The sequence below is a fragment of the Bos javanicus genome, chromosome 7 (assembly GCF_032452875.1).
Source record: "Bos javanicus breed banteng chromosome 7, ARS-OSU_banteng_1.0, whole genome shotgun sequence".
Lineage (NCBI taxonomy): Eukaryota > Metazoa > Chordata > Mammalia > Artiodactyla > Bovidae > Bos > Bos javanicus.
In genome coordinates, this window is record NC_083874.1 from 53,980,973 (window position 1) to 54,008,875 (window position 27,903).

The 27,903-nt window shown below is 40.6% G+C and overlaps 1 protein-coding gene across 10 annotated transcripts in view; it reads right to left on the reverse strand.

Moving 5' to 3' along the window:
• The window catches only part of NR3C1 (nuclear receptor subfamily 3 group C member 1), a 120,108-nt gene extending 101,859 nt beyond the window's left edge, over window positions 1–18,249 (reverse strand). For 3 of the 10 annotated variants that reach the window (XM_061423845.1, XM_061423851.1, XM_061423850.1), the window contains exons 1-2: window positions 16,289–16,731; window positions 12,678–13,889 (exon numbers count right to left, since the gene is read on the reverse strand). In XM_061423845.1, the coding sequence (XP_061279829.1) occupies window positions 12,678–13,876 (1,199 nt within the window). In that variant the 5' untranslated portion in view covers window positions 13,877–13,889; window positions 16,289–16,731. Of the gene's footprint in view, window positions 1–12,677; window positions 13,890–15,620; window positions 15,723–16,288; window positions 16,733–17,066; window positions 17,156–17,974; window positions 18,150–18,226 lie in introns of those variants that run through there. The other 7 variants (XM_061423847.1, XM_061423842.1, XM_061423844.1 and 4 more) reach the window with 6 other exon arrangements.
• Window positions 18,250–27,903: the final 9,654 nt, after the last annotated feature.

Genomic DNA, 27,903 nt, shown 5'->3' on the forward strand with positions numbered 1-27,903 from the left:
CTAATCCATCTTAAAACCTATTGCCTATCTGGAGAACCTAACTTGGGTTGTCATCTCTCAGTGACACTATCTGCTAACATTTCTTTTCTCTGGAAAGACAGAGATGCAGTCCATCCCTACACATCTGAGTCTGTATGTCAGGTTTGTTTATTCATATATTCAATGTGCACTTATTGAGGTCTTACTATGCGTTAGACACTCTGTGACTTGCTGGGATACAAGAATAAGCAAAGCCAACAGCATCACTGCTCTTAAGCAACTTAGATTTCAGCAGGTGAATAGATAAGACAGAAACAATTAGATATATAATGTTGAAAAAAGGTGCTACTATTTCAGATAAAGCAGTCAGAGAAGGTCTCTCTTAGGAGCTGACATTTAGGTGGAGACCTAAATAAAGCGAGAGAGAGAGAGCCGTGTAGATATGTGGGGAGGAGAACGTTTCCAGGCATAAAATGCATCAGGGGACCTAAAAAGAGGGTTATGCTTCTTGTAGAGAATAAGGAGATACTCTCAAGGGACTGGAAGAAAAGAAAAACGTCTTAACATCAAGGGTGCAAGTCCTGTGTCCTCCTTATCACATAACGTATAAGATGACAGTACTGCATATACTGGGCTTCCCTGGTGGCTCCGTGGTAAAGAATCCACATGCCAATGAAGGAGACGTGGGTTCGATCCCTGGGTCAGGGAAATCCCCTGGAGAAGGGAATGGCAACCTGCTCTAGTATTCTCCTCTGGGAAATCCCATGGACAGAGGACCCTGGAGGGATGCAGCCCACGGGGCACAGAGAGCTGGACGTGACTGAGCGACTGTGCGCATTGGTTTCCTGCACGGGGGAGTGAAGTCTCCCGCTGGCTCACTCCCAGCTGCGCACTGCTCATCTGATTGGCTCATTCTTTCCACCTCTCTCAGACTCCTTGTTGCCACCTTTTTATTCCAAATAGCTGAATCAACTGCTACTTCCCATTCATCCACAGACTCTACTCCATGAAGTTTCAGTTATGCCTTCTGGGGAAAGTGGACATTTCAAAAAGCAAACTGGGTGTGGAAAGTGATGGGGGACGCTGGAGTCGAGGGCAGAGTGGAAGAGGTATGAAGATCTCTAGGTCTGTGAGGTTCACAGTTGGAGATATTTATCTTCACCTCCAGACGCCCAGTGCCTAGCTGGTTAAGTGTGTGCTGCGGCCAGTGCTGTTGGGAGGCACTTTGAGACGTAGTTAACCTCCCACTCCACCCATCTCAAGAATTCCCTTCCTAAGACATGCCTTTGTAGCTCTTCCACCTATTACCACAATGTAACTGGAAGCTTATGTATTTCCCCGTGTTCATACAGAAACACTTAGGCATAGGAAAATCAGATTTAACCAGACCCTGGAACTGGCATTTAGAACTTTCATTTTCTTCTTTCATTGGTTTCTTAGTTCTAACTTTTCCTTCTGGCTTCACTTATTTACTCTATTTTCTCTTTTAAATATGTCTGTGGTACCCCCAAAGTACTGTACAGCCTTGTTAAATGATTATTATCAATTAAAGGGTTACTCATCCCTAACATATTGAATTAGAGATTATTCCACCTACTTTTCCTACCTTTCTACTAATATTATTTCTTATATTGAAAACTTAGTGCCCGTAGACTGCACCTGCACCAACCCACTGTATATGTTTAGTGATAAGAAGCATTTTCTACTGAATAGAAACACCAACCAGGCTCCTAGCTAAAAGAACAAGCTAGAATATTCCAGGCTAATAAACGAGTAAAAAAATAAAAGTGAATTTACTAGTAGAGCACCCTGGCCACACTATAATGGCTCTTTATTTCCTTTCCTTAGCCATCAAAAACTTACAGATCATTTTGAGGCAGAGAAAGAATAACTATTTGAGAAAACAGGTTGTTTTCAATATAGACATGGGAAACATACTAAAGTTATTAAGCAGAATCGTCTCAAAAAGAAAATTCTCACAAAGAATTTCAGCACTAACAGAATGCTTACAAAAGGTATATCCTATTTTTAATGCCACTGCATGTATCTTCATGATTTCAAAGACTGGGATCCATTCCAATTCTAGCATTTTATGAATAATAAACATGGCTAAATTAAAAAAAGAGTACTGACAACCAAAATTTATTTAATTTTTAAAAGTACTTTCAGTAGGAGCAGAAAATTTCTTTTCAGCTCATAAGGAATAAAAGTAGAAAATACATGTAACTGTAACTCTCTGTTAAACTATTTTACGGATATAAATAATTTTAGTGTACTTGGGTTATTCTTCCTATATATGCTAAGTTGTTTCAGTCATGTCTGACTCTGCAACCCCACGGACTGTGGACTGTGGACTGAAAGAATATTACAGTGGGTTCCCATGACCTGCTCTAGGGGATCTTCCTGACCCAGGGATCAAATCCAGATCTTTCAGGTCTCCTGCACTGGCAGGAGGGTTCTTTACCACTAGCACCACCTAGGAAGCCCTTGTTCTTCCTATAATTACCCTCAAATAGTTAATTCTCTGATACACTGATTGGAATGGGATATGAATTGTTTCGGATTGGGAAGTAAGATTGGATTTGGATTTTGGAAAAGGAAACGTATTGCTGTAGGAATTTACACTTATTGTACACCTGCTAACATCAGATTCCCTTCAAGTTCAAGGCAAAGACGGGCCCACTTTACTTGAATATAAAATATATATTAATTTCTATGAAAAAAATCAGGGTAAGGAGTAAATCTATTATCTTCTACCCTATGTTAAGAAAAGGGAGTATGTAAATTGATAGCACAAAGCTCCTTGACAGCTTAAAGAAAGCAATCCAAACTTAGCAATCGAGCCACATTCACTTCAAATTAGTTATGTTGGGAGGAGCTCAGTGGTGTCAGACTCTTTTGTGACCCCATGGACTGTAGCCCACCAGACTCCTCAGTCCATGGGATTCTCCAGGGAAGAATACCAGAGTGCGTTGCCATTTCCTTCCCCAGGGGATGTTCCTGACCTGGGGATCGGACCCTCGTCTCCTGCATTGGCAGGAGGATTCTTTACCACTGAGCTACCAGGGAAGCCCTATCTTGGGAGGCCGGGCACTTATTCCAGGGGTATTCTACAAACTTTAAAATTTAAGTCTTCTACAGAAATACCTACATGAGTTCTTTTAGATAATCTCAATGAAAACAAATGTTATAATTTGGGAGAGGATTACATTTCTACATTATTGGAAATACTCAAATCATTTGGAATCACATAAGTAAGGTAAATGATCAAGTTAAGGAATAAACACATTTTCTGAGTAAGCAAGAACATTCAGGTGCTACTATAGGAGGCTATGGTTTTTCCTGTGGTCATGTATGGATGTGAGAGTTGGACTGTGAAGAAGGCTGAGAGCCGAAGAATTGATGCTTTTGAACTGTGGTGTTGGAGAAGACTCTTGAGAGTCCCTTGGACTGCAAGGAGATCCAACCAGTCCATTCTGAAGGAGATCAGCCCTGGGATTTCTTTGGAAGGAATGATGCTAAAGCTGAAACTCCAATACTTTGGCCACCTCATGCAAAGAGTTGACTCACTGGAAAAGACTCTGATGCTGGGAGGGATTGGGGGCAAGAGCAGGGAACGACAGAGGGTGAGATGGCTGGATGGCATCACTGACTCGATGGACGTGAGTCTGAGTGAACTCTGGGAGTTGCTGATGGACAGGGAGGCCTGGCGTGCTGCAATTCATGGGGTCGCAAAGAGTCGGACACGACTGAGTGACTGAACTGAACTGATAGTGTAATAAGTCTTATAAGGTGGTTTTGAAGGCAATTTCAAAAGAGGAATGTATATCCCAAGGTAGAGGCTTAAAAAGAAAACATTCATTCTATGTTTTCTGTTTTTAAAAAATCAGTCTAGCTATTTTATAGTCACACTTTGTCCTTAGTAAACTCAGCTGGATTCCAGATGACAAATTTCACATTTAGTTCTAACTAAAAGTTTTAATTTCCCTATAAGAAAGCTGCCTACAAACCAAGTTATTTTTTATATTACCAATTTAAATAAGCATATTACCAGTTTAAATTATCAGTTTTATATTATCAATTTAAGCAGCTTACCCGTTTAAACTGTCACTTGTTTCTGAACTTGACTGTTATCCAAAGAGATTGGTTTCATCCACTAAATTTGTTTTTCTAAAGTTTTTTTCAACCACTTTATCAAAAATAAAAATGTTAGTAAATAAAGTCAAGTCAACTACATAATTCTCCCAGATTTACGCCCTTAGGATACATTTTGGTATTCATTATAGTCAGAAGTTCTTTTGCACACAGCTTTTCAGGTTAAAGTTTCTTAATGACAATCTTTGCATACTTGATTTTAGAAGAATACCAGACAATCAAACAGAAAGAGGGATATTCTAGCATTTATTTAAAAGGACAACAATGTGGCTGAAGTTATTAACATGGCTATTAAATTTACATCACATTTAAAAGCTAACAAAAAACCCAAACTGAAAAAAAAAATGCAATAAAAAAGTGATTCGGCCCTTGAAAGCTTTAAATATATTTAGTCCTTATAAAACCGGGATCCATGACCCTTCGGGGATTATACATAATGGCACGGAAAATGTCTTAATGCTTCATAAATAGGAAACACCTACACAGGCCCAGATGTCCCAATGTACTTAAGCCAGTGAGGGTCATGTTGGTTTGAGCTCAGGAGACTTGGCAGAGCTTTAAGAATTCCACACTGAATTTTTATAGTACTTTTTAATTTTCAAAGTAAACAACCATGCACAAATCCCTCAAGCAAGAGTGCTGAGTGTTCTCACTACTTTACAGAAGCTGAAACTGTGACAGAGAGCAGAAAGAGACTACACAAATATACGCAAGAGAGATAAGTGGCTTGATCCCACTTCTCCTTTACATATTGTTTAAAAATTCACTTATGACAAATAAATTTCACTTAAGACAAATAAAAAGTATCAGTTGGTAAAGAATCCACCTGCAATGCAGGAGACTCCAGTTTGATTCCTGGGTCAGGAAGATCCCCTGGAGAAGGGATAGGCTACCCACTCCACTTCTCTAGGAATTCCCTGGTGCCTCAGCTGGTGAAGAATCCACGTGCAATGCAGGAGACCTGGGTTCAGTCCCTGGGTTGGGAAGATCCCCTGGAGAAGGGAAAGGCTACCCACTCCAGTATTCTGGCCCAGAGAATTCCATGGACTGTATAGTCCACGGGGTCGCAAAGAGTTGGACACGACAGAGCGACTCTCACTTCACTTCAGAAAGGATTTCTAACACAATATTAAATACTCCCCCTTCAGATCACAATTAAGTATTCCTATTATTTTCTCTTTCTCTATAAAATGTCTCAAATTTCCCCACCTGTAAAATTAAGGTAAATAACAGCTGTCTTCTATACTACAAAGTTACTGACAGAGTCAGTAACAATACAGAAACTAGAATTCAAAACCTTCATAGGGTTGTTAAGGGGTTTAAATAAGACGAATGCACACAAAGTTTTGAGCATACTGGTGACAGAAAATTACAGAAAAAATTATTAGAAAAAAAGTTCAAAACATACAGGAAAGAATATGGATAAGATACATTAAAAAAATCTGATGTAGTTAACTTCATCATAACTTTTACAAAATATCTGACTAATCTGTATTTTGTTTCAGATCTCTAGAGACCAGATGTTAAGCGAGGCCTGCTGGGGAGCTTAGACTACTGAGAATTAGGCATTCTTAGTGTAATTGTTGCTACCGCTTAGTTGCTAAATCGTTTCTGGTAATACCACTAACTAATCCTGTGCTGTTTCTCTAAACACTTTCCATAGGTCTCATTTCCTCTTCTGAAAAAGTAAGTGGGGGCTGTAAAAGAGCTCTTAAGTACCTTTAACTTCTAATCTAAAATCATCGTGCCTGACACGAAAGCAAGCTTTGAGAACTCGAGCCCTAAGCAACAACAGTGTTTACATATTATTTTCTATGTACCACCAACTACATTATTTTAAATTACTATTTTGTAAAAATACTGAACCTGGTTTCATTCTTGTCTTACACTTGACAGTGTACAAAGAATCAATTTTAGTTTTCCATTCCCTTCCCCAGGTGCCTCATTCACTAAAATAATAAGTTAAGAGGATTGTAGGATTTTAGAGACAGAAGTACATAAATGTTTTGAAAATAATTCATGTATAATTGTAAGGAAAATATTTTTACTCTAAAACACCTGATTATTCAAGGTCACAGATCAGTTCAGCTCAGCATTAGAGCGTGAGTTTCCTCATTTTTAGTCTATCTCTTTCTACTACTTCTACTATTAAGTAACGGAATTGTCTGGAAGGGATTTGAAGTTTTTTTTTTAATCCACCAAATTCGCAGTTTATGTTATCTTAAAATTAAGGAAACCCTTATCTCCAATAATTACAAAACAAAAACACAAAACATTAAAACAATAATAAAGTAAAACAGTGTCTACAGCAAACAGGGAGAGCTTTAATGTTCAACATGTGACAATCATAAGGTCATAAGTCACACATTGCCCCAACCAGCATGAAATAATAAATCGTGTACTAAATTAAATGTCATTTCACAACAGCTTTAAAAAATTGGCTATCAAATATACTTTCATAATAGCCACAGCTAAATATTAAGGACAATTATGAAATCAACCAGAATAAAGGTTAATTTTATTATAAAAAAAATTAACATTTATTGCCACAAACCGTATGTCCTATATACTACATACTTAAGTTGAACTTAAGTTTAAAAAATAAAAATTCAATGTAAGATAATGGGCTAAATATTTACAGCTAATCATATTATTAAACCTTTCTCCCCTGAAGTATATATATTTGGAGCTCTACAGTGCAAATGAAAAAAATTCTAAAATAAGAGACATCTTCACTAAATTTGTTGTATTATAGACATTATTAGTCTTGTTGAAACTTGCTCAAAATAAAAAAATTTTAAAGCACTCAAAATTAATATGTTACTCTGAAAAAGTATATTTAATGCAGCTCCTTTAAGATAAATCATTACTATTTAAGCCGGGCCAGAGATAAAATTAGGTGATGACACACTTCTATTCAAAATAATTGGCTTTAAGGACTATATTGCAATATAAATAGTTTAAATGACCATCTAGCAACTGGAGAATTCCATAATTTATTATAGGCTTCCTCAATGGTTCAAGCGGCAAAAACTATCCCTGCAATGCAGGAGACATAAGACACTCAGGTTCAATCCCTGGGTTGGGAAGATCCCCTGGAGGAGGAAATAGCGCAACCAATTCCAGTATTCTTGCCTGAAGAATCCCATGAACAGAGTTGCCTGCAAGGATATAGTCCGTAAGGTTGCAAAGAGTGGGACATGGCTGAGCATGCACACACACATAATTTATTATAAATAGGTAAGATTAAATAAGAATCCATTTCCTTACTTTTCAACAGAAAAATACACACCCCATGGAAATACGTTACTACTACAGAAGAGGGTTCTACTGGAGTGTCTGACAGGGTCAGGGGACAGTGTACGTCAAAGTGCACTAGGAAATACACAGTGCTTATATCCACACAATGTACCATCACTGCTTCAACTACATGCCAGTAATTAGACTTTTTTGAGTAAACAGCAGTCTAAATAAAAATGGGAAAAATACAAACTTGGTCTTAGCTGAAACAATCTAAAAGGAACTAAAATTTCCATTCCATCCTTTTTTTTTTTTTTGTAATAAAGGATAGCAAAAGACAACAAGGATACCTATAAACATCAGGGCTATATTGCCACAATTAGCTTTAGATTTTTACGTCAAATAAAAGAAACTAAATTGTAATCCTGGTTAATGCACTTCTTTATGTGCAAAGAGTTGATGTGCAAACACAGCCCCAAATTTCTCTTTTTTCAGTCCTCTGAATTCATGGCAGCTGATCCAAACTGTTGGTTTTTGGAACGTTCTTGATGTTTCTAAACTTCTCTTCCACCTTTTCATATCTCTACTGCTTCACCCTCTCACATCCCTTCCCTCAACACCTGTAATCCATAAACTCCACTGGAAGCCTGTATTCAAGGGATATATGTGACAGTGGTAGTCAGGAATAAAAAGGCAGTCTATCAAAATCTGGTGTTTGAGGGTAGAAACCACTCTCTCCAACTAATTTTGAACTACTATATTTTCTAAAATATACCTTCATGGGTAAAAATCAATACAAAAATTTACCATTAAAACTCATACTCTAATCCAGTTTAGCATAAAAGTGATCATGTACAATTCAGAGAGAGAGGAACACTTAACAGATCTTTTTTTTTTCCCCCCTAAATGGAAGTTCTCCATAAGGATATTTTTATTTACTTGAAAAATGCAAAACGTAAGTAGAACAAGCCAGAAGAAAATGAGGGCAACTGACTCTCTGAAATCATAGAAATAGGAGTTCTTCTATAAAGGTCAATAAGTCATTGATTTTTTTTTTCAGTTATAGCTAAATTCAACAAAATATTTCTTGAAAATTCTTTTGCAACACAATTCACCAATATACATTTTTCATGACTTGGAAATATGGAAGCAAGTGCCCATTAATTTGGCAAACACCTATAAATATTGCATTACACAATTATCAGAATGTCCTCAGAAGGGTATATGCTATCAGGCACAAACCTATTTTGTGTATTTAATTTGCTCACATAAACAGTAGTACAAAATGAAAACTTTTTGCTCACTACAATTAGGTATGATGTTAAAAGTAAGAAAAAATATGTTTTAAGAAATATGCCCCAGGCTAATTTTAAGCCCAATGTAAATTAAGCGTTCCTAACAACTAGGCTATTTCAAATCACCTGCAGCCCAGAGTGGATTAAAACTTATATAATCAACCAAATAATACAGATATTCTTTTACAGTAGTCACTCATACTAAACACTTTTGATCCAACCGCTCCTTCACTAAAATCTCTAAAAGCCACCAATGTGATCTCTATACACATATGAATTTTACTGCTGTTACAATATACATTTAACCTATATATATGCAAGGTATGTTTCAGAATAAGTCTCTTATAGTTTGTAAAATTTATACACAGTCTATATAATAGTAAAAGTGGCCAGATTAACTAAAATATCTGTAACATCAATAGATAAAGGCAAAACAGCACTGTAATATAAATTATTTTTATCAACTATAAAAATATAACGGAATAGCCAAAGAAACATCACAAGAAGTAATTTCAATAAAATCTGACCACATGCTAATCACACATCTCTGTACTGTAGTGATTTCAAACTAAACTAACACACCTGAATACACAATGTGTTTATCTTGTGTTTTTTTCTTTTACTAATAATAAAGCCATAACAATGCACAGGGTTTTAAAAAATGAAGACAAACAGCCAAAAGCTAGCCTCCTTTAACATTCAGAAATCATTTTATGAGTGAATATCAGAAATATTAAGCTTAAAAAGACACTGATTGAAACACTCACTGCTAGAACATTTGGAAGGAGAGAAAAAAGGTATAAAGTATCCATTAAAAAAGGAGAGAAATGAGTAAAAATATCTTCCTCAGGTCTCCTCTCTCTCTGAGAATACCATCAACACAATGTTAATAAGAAAAATGTTAAGGGGACACAATTTGCTTCCTTCATCCTGTGTGTGTACAGGTCTTCATTCCCAGTATGTTAATAAGTGAGGCACAGATGCAAATAGTAATGAGATGTTAAAATCTACATAAATTTTCATAGCTTCATTAAATGCCAATCAACAGAGCCTTAAACTCCACCTATGACTTAGGTTACAAATTCATCTTGCATCATTCTTTCTCTTCAATAACCATACCCTTCAGAAAACGATCAACTTTTTTATACTAAAGTTTCAACGTAGCTCCAATAAAAGCTCTTAATTCCACCGAAACCATTTACTTCTATGCCTCCTTTCAGCAGTTGCACCATTAATACTCAAGTGAAACGACGTTGAAAATCGAATTATGCAGAAATGTGCCTTCATCAATGTTACAAGTTTATGCTAAATTTTTTGAATTTCAGTATTTAAAAAGTATATGAAGGTAGAATGGCTACTGCATTTTACTTAAAGAATGTATCTGAGTATCAATAAGGTTCCTCTCATTTTACTATCAATTAACTTAAATCTTCAAATAGTCTACTATGGCCCATCGTGATATTCATAATTTTACAACAATGTAATAACTGGATGTTGTGCTACGCTGATACATCAGAAGGAATTGCCTTCCCTCACAAAAGAGAGTGAAAAGTGTTTTTAAGTGTTTTAAGAAAAAGCAATTTTAGGTGACATCTTAAAAAGTCAAATTACAATTTATGCTTTAAAAGAATTTAAACAGAATGCAAGTGAAATTATCAGTGGATTTAATATTTCTGTATCTCAAGTCAGAAAGGCATTACTTAACATAGTTGTGGTCTTAACATGTTGAATTATCTGCTGATTACTCAAGGTCATTGGTCATAAAATTTGGCTAGAACCATGTAACATATAGAGAAGAGAAAGCAATGGATTTTAGTTATATCAGGGTTACTGTTTGAAAACAATAGGCTAATTCAATGATGGTAAAAATAAACACTGTTTCAATTTACTTGGAAGAAGCTTTGTTCTGGGTAATCACAGTTCCCAATGTTAAGATAATGCCACGAAGCACAAAATTTTCAAACCTTCTCAAACTATCCTGTAAAGATATTACATCTTTTCATACGACACAAACTACTGATTATAATTCCAAACCACACATCAGCCTACAATAATCATTTCACTAAATATTAAAGAATCTGAAAGAGCCAGATCATCGTTTTGCCTACCATCATATGGTTGTTGAGGCTGACATACCTTAAATGTTATCAACGAGTAGAAAAAGTATTAAAGCTAGCTTTAATGATTTAAGAATAACTATATTAAGACTTATTCTCCAGATCCTAGATTTTATAGGGCTTAATGAAAGTTAACTGACTAGAAAATGGGAAGTTCTTGTTCCACGCCTTTTTTACAGTAAGGAAAATGAAAACAATACCATGCTGAGTATCAGAACAAAAGCATTAATTATCACCAAGCGTTTCCTAAGATATATTATTTTTCTTTGTACAATTAAATGTTTTATAAATCAATGTAGCAGTTTCCTACAAATACCTTAGTCAAACCAAATGTACTTACTCTTTTAAAACAAATAAGCAAAATCATGAATTCCACTACCAAAAACTGAGATTGAAAAATTTAAAACACAGCATGTCTTTTAAGACTGAAGCACAACAGGCTAATGTAGTAACATCTCAAATCTTCTTACTGAAAACATTTTAAACCTTCAGTTCAGAATGACAGCAATAAAAAGTTGAAATGTTCTACGTAAAAGATAATTAAGTAACAGATTAGTAGGTAGTTTACATTAAAACACACAAGAACCAAGGATTTTTTTTTCCTTTTATAAGAAACGTGTAAGCCTTTTAAAAGGAATAGACCATAGCCTAAATATAAAGTTTTTCCCCAACGAGCAAAGCTTCCTACTTAAAGAGGAAAAAAATGAGTCACCTCAGTATTAGGGTATATCACCTCAGTATTAGGGTATATCATTAATAGAAAAAGTATTTTAAAAAGTTTTAAACAAAATTTTCAATGACTAGTTAGTGGGAAGTGACTACCATTAACACTTTAGAACTTGAAGTACTTACGTATAAAGAAATCATGGTGTCTACTATGCCCTCCTCCCGGCTCAAAAAGTCTCACTGATTAATCAGTCTTGTGTCTCTACAATTAATTTTTATATTTTCCTTCACACCTAAAATGTGATACATATTTATCTGAATTGGCAATGGGCGTGCAGGACAGAGCATTTAACTCCTACCAACAGATTCACGTACATTTAGAACTTTTTCTTGGTAATTACATTTTTACAGACCTTTTTGAGTCAAACAGAAATGTCAGTATACTTATAAATGATAGAGAATAAAGAAGATAGGAACAAATTAAACATAGCTGAGACTGAAGCTTAACAATGCTGGCCATTCGTTATATATGTGAGAACTTGCAGGAACATTTGAAAGTCAACTCAGCACCAATTTCTTTCTTAAAGAAACCAATCAGCAGACATAACTTATCTACGCTGGGTCAGGAACTCTATCCTACATCTAATACTCAGGTCAGGTAAACTGCTCACTGCATTGCTTTAGTAACCTCATGACTCAGTTTCTTCAACAGGAAGGTTCACAGTTTGAAGAAGAGGGTTCATTGTTAGTACTTCTAATTTTCCCCAGGCTAACACTTCACAGATGTACAAATACAGCACAAGGTTTGATTATGTAAGTATTAAAGGTGTTTTTCATTGTAATGTAAGAGCATATTTTAGGACAACTTAAAATTATGCACAATAAATACGTTTCCACACATTATCCGCCTCTGAATTTACATCACTTTTACTAAAGTTATTTGTTAATGAGCAATATTATTTTAAGTTTTCACATAAAATTTTCAATCACTGCCCAATGGGATACCAAATACCACTATTTCGGAAAAAACAAACACAAAACTTGAAAGGGTTTTGTACAGATAAATCACATAGTTTGTCTACCAAGCCTACTTTCAAAAGACCACTTAAACTTTTTCACATGAAAAAGCACTTGAATTACAGTCGAATACATTCAAATAAATGTTTAAATCTATCAATGGATCTTAAACATACCATTTTCAAGAAACAGAAAGCGTTAATCTTACCTTGAATAGCCGTTAGAAAAAACAGATCGACCAGAGAAGTTCAAAGTCCCCAAGGAAGTCAAGTTATCATCTCCAGACCCTTGGCATCTATTCCAATTTTCTGAACCGACAGGAATTGGTGGAATGACATTAAAAATAGGTTTCTGATCCTGCTGTTGAGAAAGGGATGCTGTATTCATGTCGTAGTGGTACATCTGGCCCCCAGAGGTACTCACACCGTGAACAGAAATGGCAGACATTTTATTACCAATTATATTGGCCCCAGAAAAGCTGGCCTGACAATAAACTGGGCCCAGTTTCTCCTGCTTAATTACCCCAGGGGTGCAGAGTTCGATAAAATCTTCTTTTTCTGTTTTCACTTGGGGCAGTGGCACACTGCTAGGACTTGGTAAGATCAAATCTCCATTATCTTTAATTTTAGGCTTAGTGTCCGGTAAAACAAGAGGCTTACAGTCCTCATTCGAGCTTCCTTCCAGAAGGAATGGATCATCCTCTCCTGCCAAAGGAGAAAGCAAACAGTTTTCATCTATCAAGAGGTCTGAGCTCCAAGGACTCTCACTTGTCTCTTTACTTGGGGACCCAGAAGAAAACTCCAAATCCTGGAGCTTTTTCCTCCAAATGTCAAAGGTGCTTTGGTCTGTGGTATACAACTTCATATTACCCCCGTTACTGCCCTTCTGGCCTTTCAAATTCTGCTGTTCTGAAGACACATCAGAGTGAGTTTTTGGAAACTCCTTCTCTGTGGGGGCAGCAGAAACAGCAGTGGATGCCGAATTCTTGGGGTTCTCTGGAACACTGGTTGACCTATTGAGGTTTGCGATGCTTTCTTCCAGAAGACGAAAGTCTGTTTCCCCAGAGGAAAGGCTGATTTGGCCCTGCTGTGGGAATCCCAGGTCATTTCCCATCACTTTTGTCTCTGTCTCTCCCATGTACAGTCCCATGGACAGTGAAACTGCCTTGGACAGATCTGGCTGCTGCGCATTGCTTCCTGAACCTTTTGGAAAATCAACCAGAAGTCTTTGCTGCTTGGAGTCTGACTGAGAAGCAGCAGCCAGTGAGGGGGAAGATGCAGAAACCTTCACAGTAGCTCCTCCCCTTAGGGTTTTATAGAAGTCCATCACATTTCCCCTCTCTCGACCAAGCACACTGCTGGGGATTTCTTCTCTACTGGGGGTGCTTAATGACTCCTTGGGGTCCATCAGTGAGTATCAGCTACAAAAAAAGAAGGGGACATAATAAGCTACAAAATCACATTATCTCTGTGATCCGATTAGTAAGAGCCTGTTAAATGAACCTTTTAGTTAACACCGGATCTAATTCCTTGTTATCAAGAATAGATAGATTCTGTCTTCCAGAATACAAAAGCAGAGGCTCCTGCTCCCATTCAGTGCACCACATTTAAAAGTACAATGCAGTCCATTTGCACAGCTCTGAACAAAATTGTATCAATCTAAGCCTGGGTATTCATCCTGCCACTCACAAACTGGTAACTTTGTTAATCAGACATTATAATTCTGATTATTCTAAAGTTCCAGCTGATGTCAAAGTATTTAATTTTAAAAAAGTATGATCATTTCTTTTCAACTAATCAAGGTTATCGGCTTTTCTGAGAACCAATAAACATAAAATTTGATAAACACTATGCTAGAATTCTCTGTTTCTAATTACTCCCCAATTCCCCTCCTACTGGCTGGTCACACATCCAAACCTTTTAGTCCAACCTACTGGTGAACCATGTATTTTATTTGAAAAATAAACAATGATGGTCTGCTCATTTTCCAACACAGTAGGAAAAGGCTCTTATTTTAACCCATATTTCCTACTGAATGTGCCTAATAGTGCCTGCCTTCAAATTTTGGACGTATGTAATGAAAGGCACTGTACACAGGCTAATCAAAATTTAGATTTAAAAAAGTAGAATAGAATGCATAGTAGCTTCACACTAAAATTTTAGCTTATTTAAATACTGTACAAGAACTATAGCTCTCTCAAACCCTTACAATAGAATCTATGAAACTACATGTTTTTAAACTGCTTAATACCTCAGTATGAAATACTATTATAATCTCGAAATTAAATGTTGTCCTTTCTGAATATCTAAGTATTGAAAAAAACAAAGAAAAACAAAAACAAAAAAACACCCCAGACCGGTAAAATCACATTTATATAAATCCAAGTAAAATGCTCAGAACAATTTGCTCCGCATTCTAAAGCTTCACCTATCCTAATTCTGAGCCTTCTTTCAAGAGGGTTAGGTTGATAGGTTATTGACAATCAAGATGTTTTAAGAGGCAGGCAGAGTCTTTGATAAGCATTATTTGCGACATTATATTCAAATCCCGTTCAAAGAAAGAAAACTTTTCCTGTACGGAGACTTTAAGATGCTCAAACTTCACTGGTCCTCTCTAAAAGTGGAATGTGATGATGGTAGACAGTGGTAGGCACCCGCCTCTACAAATCTCAAGGGTAAACTGCTTTTCTCCCCGCCCCTCTGCTGTATTTATCTGATAACGATCTCTAAACATAAGGTATCAAATGGAGCCTAATGAATTTCCACGCCGCTTTGACAGCTGCCTTCAAACTCGAAACCAAAACAAAACTTCATAAAACGAAAAGATACCTCAAACGACTTTATCCCCCCGTTTAAGTTGCAAATAACCCTGTCACAGTAATCGGCGTTAACGAACCATGCCAAGGGGTCTTAAGCGGCATTACACGGCTGCAATCGTCAAGTCTGCAATCCCAAAACGTCAAACTAGCACTTGTCAAAAATTGCACCACAAAACTACAATGGTTAGGGAGGGTCTTTTTTCTAAAAGACCTTCAGGCGCGACCTTCAAACCTTCAGGCGCGAAGTGATGTCAAGCGCTAAAGAACAAACCCGGGGCCGAGGGAGGCGAGAGGGGAAAAAAGTGCGAGGTTAAGAGAGAAATGTGTCCAGACCTGTTGAGTTCTTTTCTCCGACACGCCCACTTCCACCAGATAACGCCAGCCCCGGCCGAAGTCTCCAAGTCGCAGACTGTCAGCCCCCTGCGTGTGTGTGTGTGTATGTGTGTGTGTGTGCGCGCGCGCGCACACACACACACACACACACTGCGTGCCCGCCAGAAAGGAGACGCACTGGAGCCTCGACACAAACCCTGCTCGTGCTCGGGCGCACTAGGGTGGAGTGGAAAGATTCAGGCGAGGAGAATTCAGACGCCACTCAACGTTCACCAGAAAAATGGGTGTCAGGGAGGCCCCCCTAGGAGGGAAAAGAAAGGGGACTAGGGAAGGGGAAAAAAAAAAAAAGCCAGGATTCCTTGCCAGGGAACGCGAGACCCTGGAAACCTGGGGCGGCTCGACGAAGCTCCACTCGCAGGGAGCTCGGGTTCCTCCCCCTCGGCCCGGCCGGGGGACGGCGGCCCAGAGAGAGGAAGAGACCAGCTCTGTCACCCGCGCGCTGCCCTTTCGTCACCGTCACCCGGCCCTCGCCAGCCCCCACCCCCACTCCCCGAGGCTAATAAAAGTTTGCGAGCTACCGCGGCGCCCCCGAGCCAGCCTCTAGGCCCCGGCCCGCACCTCGGGGAGCAAGCGCCCACGCGGGCCCCAGCCCCCGGCCCTCCCCTTACCTCTGCCGGCTGCGCCGCTCACCCGCTACCGTCCGCGGCTCCCACCGCAGCCGAGATAAACAACTTAGCGTGTGAAAGCAGGAGGAGCAGGAGGGAGAGATTTTTTTCTCTAAAAAAAAGGAAGTAAACAGCCGCCCCCTTCTCCATGAGGGGGAGGGGAGAGCCCCTATTTGAGAAAGTCTCCCATTTCCCGGCTGACAAGCCAGACCCCCGCCCCGCGCACGTCTTCGCGGGCCGGGGCTCTCGGGCGCGCGTCCTCCGTGCCGGCGCTCCGCCGCTCCGGCTGCAGCGTCTCTTTCCACCCACTAGAATCCGTCCCCGACGGGCGGACGGTGACTCGGGCTCCCGTCACAGACTCGAGCTCGCAAAATGGAGGAGGAGGAGGAGGGGAGGCAGCGCGGACACGCGAAAGGGCCGCCCGGCCGCGGCGAGCGAGCGGGACCGAGGGGGGCGGGCGGAGGCGGCGCCACGGCGCGCACACACACACACACGCGCACACACACCCGCGCGCGCGCGCTCCCACTCCACCCCCGGCCGCTCCCCGCCCGAGGGGCCGCGCGGCGGCGCGGGGAACGGTGCAACCTGTTGGCGACGCTCGGCAACTGCAGGAGCGGCCGCGGCCCCCGCCCCCACGCCCTCCGCGCGGGCCCCGCCACCCCGGCCGCGACGGCGCCTGCCCGCCCGCGGCCCCCCGGCGCGGCTCCCGCCCAGGCAGCCTCCTCGCCCTCCACTTCTCCACCCCGCAGGCAAAAGGAGATGAGGCGCCGGCGCGGCCGACCTGGCCTTTCTGGGGCGGGCTTCCGAGGGAAACCGAGTTTTCTCTATAGTTTCTCTTCTTGCCGCTCCTTCCCGCCCCCGCCCAACTCCGCCACTCCAGATCCACTCCGGAGCTCGCCCAGTCCTTCGGCGGTAAACGCCGTCAGCGCCCCTGCGGATGACAGCGGGCTGGCTGGGGGAGCCGGGGCGCGGCCGCAGCAGAGACGCGGGGCCGGTCCGCGCCTCCGCCCCCGGGCCGAGTTGAGCGAAGTGTGTCACTTCGAACGGGGCTACGGGGTTGCACGGAAACGGTGCCGCAGCGTCTCGGCCGCTCGCGGGACCGGACAGCCAGACACGCCCTCTGGGGAGGCTTCAGGGAGGGGCGGGCAGGGAAGAGGGTCGGCTCAAACGTACTCTTGGCCCACGGGGAGTCGCGTGCGGGCCGGTCCCCCACCCCCGCATCGTCTGGGCGGCCCAGTCTGCACCCGCCGAGCGCGCTCGCACCCAGAGTGAAGTTGCAAAGCAGAACCCACCCTCCCCCGCGCCGTGACCGTCCCCCACCCTCTTCTCCGAGTCTGCGAGGCGGCGACGGCGGCAGAAGGAGGCGCCGCCTGCCAAGTTCAACCCCCATCCCTCCCTCCGTCCTAGCGCGCTCACACTTGAAGGAAGTTGCACGCCAAATGCAAAACCTCCGGCGAACTAGATTTCTTTGCACTTTTTATTATTTTTAAGGAAAGCAGGAGGTGGCAGGCCTAAAAGCAAGTTGCAAGCGAAACAGTAAGTTGCTTGCAAAGTACGCCCTCCTCCCCTGCCACCCCCAACTCCTGACCTCTCCTTCCACCCCCCTCGGGGGCCCACGTTCAAGTTTCCCGCGGAGGCCCTTCCCCAGAATCTTGACATTTGCTGCACTCGCCTCAATGCGTTGCTCACCATTTCGTGTTCATGGGACCCTAGTCCCTCCAAATAAAATTGAACACACGCAGCTTTAAAATGTCAGCGTGAAACTCCTTCCAGCTGTTCCCGTTACGCACCTCCTCCTCCATCCGAGGGAAACACGTGGCTTGTCCCCATAGAGAGGGGCGTGGGGCGAGGGGAGTCGGCGCGGGAGGCCCCCGCCCCAGCCCCCTCCCCAAGCTCGCCGCCTCGGGAGGGCTAGGGCGACGCCGGGATCTAGCCTCCTACCTTGGGCGGCACATACTATCATTTGTGTGACTCGGGGAAAGGTTGTGTTTGTGTTGCTTTAGGGTTTGGGGAGGTAACTTTTGCGCCCCTACAGGTGACATCGCTTGCCTGCTGCTGCCAGGGGCGGAGGCTGCGGCAGCTCCACCTAGCCCTGCCCGGGCGCTCGGCTGCAGCTACTCTTTCCCCCAGCTGCACCCAGACTGGCAGCGGCTGCTCTGCCCTGACATTTGCAGAGGATTGGGTAAGCGCGTGCCGGAAACCTCCCGTCGCCATCTTGGTAAAGGCAGCTGACGCCGCTTGGCTGCGCGTCCACCATCTTGGCCGAGGTTCTCATTACCCGGCAGCTGAAGTCGCTCGCATTTGGTTCAGAGGTGGTGGACGCTGCCCCGTGTGTTGTCCAAGGATGACAGGGGAGAACTAGGCTATTAGCAAGCCACCTGTGCGGAGGCGATCTGCACTGGCCGCCTCCAGATGATGCCAGGGCCACCATCTTGGCAAAGGAAAAGACGCTCACCGCCGGAGGCAAGAAGGGACCCAAGACCTTTGCCAGCGTAGAACCTTCAGCTAGGAGAATTTTTATGAAGAGCACAAAACCCCTTCTGTTAGCAACACCTCTTCTGATCCAGAAGAAATGACTTCTCTTCTTTTCCTTGTCAGTAGTCAACTGGAGGGAAGCCCTACTCTTGGGTGCTCACCGTGGCCTCTAAATGAGAATTGACTCCTAGCATGCTACTTTGCCTACTTTCCAGGCTTCTTACCTTCCAAGTTTCAAATACCGAATCACATGTCTTTACCCAGTGGGTCCCTAAACAACCAACAGCTTCATGGAAAGAAAGTCAAGACCCAAACCTACAATGTTACCTTGCTGCTGCTGCTAAGTCACTTCAGTCGTGTCCGACTCTGTGTGACCCCATAGACGGCAGCCCACCAGGCTCCCCCATCCCTGGGATTCTCCAGGCAAGAACACTGGAGTGGGTTGCCATTTCCTTCTCCAATGCATAAAAGTGAAAACTTGCACTGAAATGAATATCCTTGTACATCTGCTTAGACCTCATATTAGGAATTATTTAAGTATTCAAACATATATAAAGGGAAAAGGGCAGACTTCCCTGGTGGCTCAGTGGTAGAGTCTGCCTGCCAATGTGGGAGATGCAGGTTCACTTCCTGGGTGGGGAAGACCCCCTGGAGAAGGGAATGGCTACCCACTCCAGTATTCTTGCCTCGGAAACCCCATGGACAGGTGAGCCTGGTGGGCTACAGTTCACGGGGTTGCAAGAGAGTCCCAAACGACTTAGCAACTAAACAACAAAACATGTAAAGGGACCCTAACATATCTAATCAAGTGTCTCTTCCCATACCATAATCCTGTTTCATGGTTGAATCTCTGCTTTTAAAAAACAAACAAAAAAACACTTCATCCCTCTTACCTGTTCATATTGCAGGTTGCTGGCACGCTGCATTTATGTAACATCCGCTTTTACAAGAGTTCCCAATTCTCCCCTCTCATTTTTTTCTTGCAGGTCCAGTGGATCACTTTAAAATGGGAGAGGACTCATTGTTTCAGATTAACAATCACCATTGAAAATACTTTCAGTGGAGCAAAAGTGTTAAATTTTCCTGATTCGTTTCTTTTCAGTGGTCTAAGTATGCCTGTTAATTTTTTAATTTGATGGGAAACCTCTCATTCTTTAGTCTTTCATGTTTATCTGAAAGCATGCATAAACTTTAGCCTTGTATCTGCTTTTCAGAGTATTAAAATTGTTGTGCTTTGTGGCTAACATTTATTGATTCCCCCAGCACACCCCCCCCCCCCACACACACAAAGAGTCTGCTGCCCACTTCTGCTGACAACAGCTGAATAGATAGGTATATATGGTTTTAACATGAGAACCCGAGGCTTACAGAGTTTGAAGTTTATCTAAGATCACATAGCTAAGCATGGAGGGTAGAAATAGACAATATTAAAGAGATATTTGTTCACTGATCTTGTAATTTCCACAAAAGAGTTTGCAAATCCTGTGATACACCTGCAATAAATGTGTATGGAACTTAATTTAAGAAATGAAATCCTGTGTACCAGAAAGGACATGAGATTAAGCATTGTAATAATAACAGCAATTCTAACAGTAAACATTCACTGAACTTCTATCTACCAGGCACCACTGAAAGTGTTTTATATATATGATCTTGTCTTTAAATATGAAAAATTACTAATAGATAGAAAATTATTAATCTGTAACACTGGGAAGTTATAATTACCAAAAAAGAAGAAATAGGATGAATCCCTATCTGAGGGGGAAGATATTTGATTGTCTCAGAAGTAAAGGTGGGAATGAGGTGATATATCCAAACTGTGACAAGGCAAGGACCTTCACTGTCTTGTTCATCGCTATATGTTTCACTCTTAGAATAGAGTCCAGTACATAGTTATAATAAAACGTTGGGTTAACTAGACATAATATCACTTTTACTGCATTGTTGCATTGTTGTGGAGGCCAAACGAGTTAATGAAATGTGTCCAAATATTACTCAAGATCTTCATTTTAATTGACTTATGTTTAAACACCTGAGTACGCCTTCCTAAAAAATTAAACAAACAACAAACAAAGACCCATTACTGTTTGATCCTATAGTGTCCTGTACTTTACCTTGGTAGCACATTACAGTGATCGTTTGCTATTTCTGGATTCGTTTGTTAAATTTCTTCTCCTCCTCTAGAATATAAGCTGCTCTGGGACTTCCCTGGTAGTCCAGTGGCGAGGACTCGAGGCTCCCAGTGCAAAGGGGCCTGGGTTCGATCCCTGGTCAAGAAACCACATGCCACATGCTGCAACTAAGACCCAGCACAGCCAAGTAAATAAATATTAAAAAATTTGTAAAAAGCTCTTTGATGGCAGAGCCTGTGTCTGTCTTTTTCAACACTGTATCACTGCTGCTGCTGCTGCTAAGTTGCTTCAGTCGTGTCCGACTCTGTGCGACCTCATAGACGGCAGCCCACCAGGCTCCTCTGTCCCTGGGATTCTCCAAGCAAGAACAGTGGAGTGGCTTGCCATTTCCTCCTCCAATGCATGAAAGTGAAAAGTGAAAGTGAAGTCACTCAGTCGTGTCTGATTCTTCTCGACCCCATGGACTGCAGCCTTCCAGGCTCCTCCATCCATGGGATTTTCCAGGCAAGAGTACTGGGGTGGGTTCCCATTTCCTTCAACTGTATCACTAGTACATAGTAGGTACCCAGTGGCTGTCTGTTAAATGAATAAGTAAATGAAGGAAGGAAGGAAGAAATGGAATGGGTCTGAGACTATATCCTTAGGTGAATAAAACCTTAAACCTGAACAGTAACTAAACCACTTTTTTACATTTATACAGCAATTGATTATCAGAGTGAATTCTCCAATTCTGTTCATCTGTTGTATCATTTTAGATAGCTAGTTGGAACCTGATATAAGCACAGGAAGCTCTGCTTGGTGCTCTGTGATGACCTGGATGCGCAGTGGGATGGGGGATGGAGGTGGGAAGGAGATCTAAGACGAAGGGATATATGTACACATTTAGCCTATTCACTTCATTGTATAGCAGAAATTAACAACATTGTAAAGCAATTGTATACCAATTTTAAAAAAAGAAAAAATCCAGGCCTCACTGCCAGAATGCTCCTCCAAATCATCAATTAAGTCCTGTCACGCTCCTGCTTAAGCATCTACAATAAATCCCTATCAGTGTATACAGACCTCAACTCTCATTCTGGTTAGTATTTAAGACTACGACTTTCACCTTTGTAGAAGGCAAAACTTTGTCACTGATGTGATTGGACTGGTATCAAAATAAAGTCAGTTAAAGCAAGGGAATCATAAAAAATTATAGTTGTAAATTTGAAGCTTTAAAACCTAGAATTTATGACTGAATATTTAGTTGTTAATCCTTTGATGAGGGTCTAAAGCTTTTGAGAGTCCAGTGACTGGCATTTTGTGTTTTCATTCATGTATAAAGTACACCTGCATTGCATCAGCATAGCTGTTAAAAGCCAGACTGGCTGGCTGGCCTCCACCTCTATGAAGAACGTAACCTTGGGCAACCTAACTCTCTGTGCCTCAGTTTCTATTGTCTGTAAAATGGGGATGATATTGGGTTGGCCAAAAAATTTACTTGGGTTTTTCCATAAGATATTACGATAATAGTACTAACTCAAATTATTATAAAGATTAAGCAAATGTGATATATATGAAATGCTTTGACTAATTCTTAGGGTATATTAAATGTTCAGTCATCATTAGCAGTTATTAATATGCGGTATTACTATTTTTCAAGTTTTCTTTAAAGTAGAGCAAGAAATTAAAAATACTTAAAAATAATATGAGTATAGATTTCTAAATTTTTATAATTCATCCTCTCTGTCCTCACCCCGATCTTTTAAAGTAGTCTTAAATTCACCTAGTTTGACAGCAATTATTTATAGGGTGTTTTTCCATTTGGATTTTATAAACCAAAAAGTTTCATTACTCATGTTTCATCATTTTACTTAATATTTAATTAAATCAAGTAATTACTAGAACAATGCAAATGGAATAAACATAATTTGGGGGGAAAAACTGCCAGGAACTGTTGAAGAGCATAAATGGTAGGAACAGCAATGTGTGGAGCATAGGAAGTAACTGCGGCCCCAGTTTTCAGCCTGTCCTGCATCAGTCGGTATGTTTCCAGGGAGAATGGAGAAACTGGATTAGTTGAGATGAATGCCTTTAGTAGTTTTAGTTAGGAGAGAGCCTGATGAAGAAAGAGCACAGTGTACATGCCACATTCATTTCCACCTTTACCATTGTTTACCACATGTATTTCCTTTTACATAAAGAGACCTCCTTGTAACTTATTTTCCTACAGCCCATGATTCCTTGTCATGGCTGTACTTTCTGGTTATTCTATCCTTTTATCCCCCCACCTCACTTTAAATCTATGACATTAAATGTAAATTAGAATCAATAAATTTTTATCATATTCATATGTATTAATTTGGAGTATGGCAGTTCATCGAATATGTTAATTTTACATTAAGCCAGCAAAAGCAGATTTCATGGGTTGTTGGAACTTACTTAAAAAAGATTACTTCTACAGCTACCATAGCTATTAGATGCCTCTTTAAAACAGTATCCTGTCTTTAGGAAACACTTGTTCTTGTTTAACTTTGTAAGGTCAGAATTTCAACGGAACCCAGCTGAGTTCCAAAAGCCCTGTCATTCTTTGCTTCAATATTTGCATTTTACACCAGACGTGCTTTTTATAAACAATTCACATTTAGAACAGCAAGTTCTTCATCATAGTGAATTCCACTTTGGTACTTCTTTTTGTAATTGGAATTAACATTCCCACATGAACTGGGAAATGCTAAATTGTTACGGGCATCCCTGGTGTTTTGCTGATTCTCATGATGTTTCAATGGTTTCATCATAAGCTACCTAAAATATCACAGTTTATATTCATATGCATGATATGCTTATGGGTGTCCTATTAAGTCTATATTCTTTATGCTGCGAACTTAGTTTAAGCAATACCTGATTCAAAGAGGAGGTAAATATCAGCAGATAAATGAGATAAATGTTGCAGTGAGCAGGAACCTAATGTTTTTTAGTGTTTGCAGACATTACAGCAAGCACCCTGTATAACTGTAACAAGTATTACGTACCTTGTTTTTCATTTGTGGCATTTGTGGCTGGCCATTATGTCATTAGCTTTCTTCCTCTTTCTGATTTAATCTCCTTTTCTATTCCATGTTCCTTTAGTAGAGATTGTTTCTATCGGTTCCATTTCCAGGTGGAACCTTTCAGCTCATTTTCAAAAACTTACATTTCCATTTTGGTGCTTATGCCTTGTTTGTTTATTAGGTCATGCTGGATGGTGCATACAAAAGGAGTTTTTAAACACTAAGCTTGGGAAAACAAGTAGGGGTGTGTATAATTTTTCCTTGTTAGTTCATCACAACAAAAGTAATTATTAATTTTATTGACAATCATCATTGCCTCTCTTCACTCCTTCCCCAGATAGTGCAATGGGTGGCCTGACAATTCCAGCAGAGGAGTGGCAATTCATGAGTGCTGGAGCCGGATGCACCTGCTTGGGGAGCTGATTGCTAAGTTTTCAGGAATTCTGTAAGTCAGTTGTTCATCATGGCCAAGATTCAAAACTAAACCATTTAGAAACTTACAATTAAACAAAATACTTAAAAAACCAAGGTAATAAATGCTCAAAACTTTACTTCTTAATTGCTTTACCATTATCTATGCTTTAAAGTTGTTTCTGTCCATCCTTTATAATGCATATCCCATATAATGGTGTGATACAACATCTCTTCCCAACTCTGCATTCAGAAATGTTATCTCAGTAGTTTGAAATCTATCATGATGGAGTATGTACACTATAGAAATTGGAAAACACTGCAAATCAGAGCTTGACTTATTGTGTTATTGTATAAACCTGAGAAAATGATAGAAGAAAATTTAGCAATAAAGATTGAACGTCAATGTGTGTTCATTCATGAATAACACAAAAAATTGATGAAATATTTTTCCAGTACTTGAAAACTATCTGATCAACAGAGAAGCACTCACATCATTGCCAAAGTGTAGTCCAAACATAATCTTTGTTGTTTTACTTTCATCTTGCTCATTAATGTAAAAAAAAAAAAGTCATCAACATTCATGTTTGAACTTCAGTGGCATGAGTGACTTCTTTGCTGAACTGAATATTAACCAAATATGATCTGCTTTTGCCAAACATAATTGAATTGCATCTGTAGGCTGACTGTGGGTACAAGAGTTTAGCAAAAACCATTGAAACCAATCTGAAAATCAATGGGCTATATAGAATTTACTCTAAAAAGTGTTGTGTATTTTATTATTTTTTGGTAAACTGTATGCTATGCATTCTTTGTATCAGTAAATCTGTATAACAGATACAGAGATACTCCCTCGCAGCAGCTGTTACACATTTATCAGCACACTGATTATGGATGTAATCTAATTTACTATTTGAAAGCTCATTCCACCTGTCATGTGGAGCCTGCGTTGTAGGAGCTAGGCAGGAAGCAGGGGGAACAGTGAGGAGGCGGGCTCACAGGATTCGAGGACATACACAGATTTGCTCTGGGGTGGTGCCAGTGGAGGTGGGAAGCTATGGCTGGACAGGGGAAGCATTTTGGAGGCAAAGGAAGGCAAACCAGTCATGTGGCAGCTCCATGGAAGAGACAGACGTGTGCAGGAACTACCCGTGCTAAAGGAAGATTGTCTGGCAAAGACTGAGAAGGCTCAGTGGTTGGAGGAAGTGAGTGCTTCTATGAGTTGCACCTGAGAGCAGCATGAAGGAAGCAGCGTGTGGAAGGAGAGAAGTAAATGGTCAGCTCAAACTCATATCTTTGAAGCACATGCAGAAAGTTAGGCTTGACTGCCTTGCAGTGGGAGAAAGGAGGGAAAACCTAAATACCAGTAACATGTCCTATTGCTACTGCTAAGTCACTTCAGTTGTGTCCTACTCGGAAGTTTTCTTACTCATCTAGAAATTTTATTAAGATTTTTGCCCATATATCTGGAGAAAACCTTAATTGGAAATATGCATGCACCCCATTATTTACTGCAGCACTATTTACAATGGTCAAGACATGGAGGCAACCTAGAAGTCTGCTGATTTAAAAATGAATAAGAAAATGCAGTATGTATATACAATAGAATATTGCGTGTTTGTTCAGTCACTAAGCAGTGTCTGCCTCTTTGTGACCCCATGGTCTGTAGCCCACCAGGCTCCTCTATTCATGGGATTTTCCAGGCAAGAATACTAGAGTGGGTTGCCATTTCCTCCTCCAGGGGAGCTTCCTAACCTAGGGATCTAACTTGCATCTCCTGCATTGACAGGCAGATTCTTTACCACTGAGCCACCCACGGAAGCCCACAATGAAGTATTGAAAGTGAAAGTGAAGTCGCTCAGTCAGTCGTGTCCGACTCTTGGCGACCCCATGGGCAGTAGCCTGCACCAGGATCCTCCGTCCATGAGATTTTCTAGGCAAGAGTACTGGAGTGGGTTGCCATTTCCTTCTCCAGGGAATCTTCCCGACCCAGGGCTCGAACCCAGGTCTCCCACATTGTAGACAGACGCTTTACCATCTGAGCCACCAGGGAAGTCACTTAGCCATAAAAAAAGAATGAAGTACTGTCACTTGCAGCAACATGGATGGACCTATAGATTATCATCCTAAGGAAGTCAGACAAATATCATATGATATCACTCATATTTAGAATCTAAAAAAGGGCTACAAATGAACTAATCTACAAAACAGAAATAGAGTTACAGATTATGGTTACCAAGGGGGAAAGGGTAGGGGGAGGAATATTGGGAGATTGGGATTTATAGATACACATTACTATATATAAAATAGATAACTAATAAGGACCTACTATATATCACATGGAACTCTACTCAGTACTCTGTAGTGACCTATATGGAAATAGGATCTAAAAAAAGAGTGTATATGTGTATATCTTTGCTGTACAGCAGAAACTAACACAGCATTGTAAATCAACTATACTCCAATAAAAATTAATTAAAAAAAGATTTTGCCCACATAAAGGGATTGTTATTCCAATGCCTTGATCCTATCCCAATGTACAGTAGATTTTTCCCCCCATCATTTGCCCATATTAACTGTAAAACTCACTCAACCACCCTGTGCTACAGAGATGGTGCCGCCTCTTTTTATTCTCCTCAGGACCTTGTTATTCTTTGCTTTGTCACAGAAGACCCCTACCATAAGCCACCTACTATACTGCCTACTGGTTAGCAGCAAGATTCTGGTCACCATTGCTCTCCTGCTTCCTCCCTTACAGCATAAAACCTATACTCCACATTGCAGGTTGTACATTTCAGTTTTAAAACATGTTGCAAGAGGTTATTAAATTTTATGGATTTTTAAACAAAGTTTTGCCGGAAAAAAAAAGACCATCTCCTCCACATTCACCCAGCTTCTTAATCCTAATGATCAGAGAAAGGACAATTTCTCAACTAGACACCCACTAATAACTGACAGTTTGAGGATTCCATGTGAATATATTAATTTGGTTTACTCTGGCCTTCTGATACTAGTTATTTTATTGACAATTTCAATCATGGAATCTTCATTAATAGAAGGGATTTCCCCAACTATTTTCCTCTCCCATTCATTCATTTCTTCAGGAAAACATAATTAATTCAACAAAATAGCAACTATTACATGTTAGGTCCCAGTGTAAGGTTGCAAGGATAAAAATGATCAAGATACAGCCTGGACTCTGGAAGAAATGGAGACAGAGTAACAAGTCATTATCAAACAAGGAAGATGTGTAGAAATGTGGTAACAGCTGCATGGAGCACTAGATACCCATCAAATCACCTGGATGTTTAAGGACAGGGAGGTAGTTGTGGGTCTGGAGGTGGTGGTCAGGGAGAATTTCCAGGAGGTGAATAGGTCTTGTTTAAATTATGAAAGTTCTCCTCCAGGTTATTTCTTATGGAAATAACACAAAGAAAACTTGCCATTAGGATTTTATCAAGATTTTTTTTTTTTATGGATTTAAAAGAAACCCAACTGTTAAATAGGAAGTTTACTGATTTGCTTAAAAGTCAAGAGGAAATTTAGTTTTAGGCATGCTTGGATTCAAGGGCTC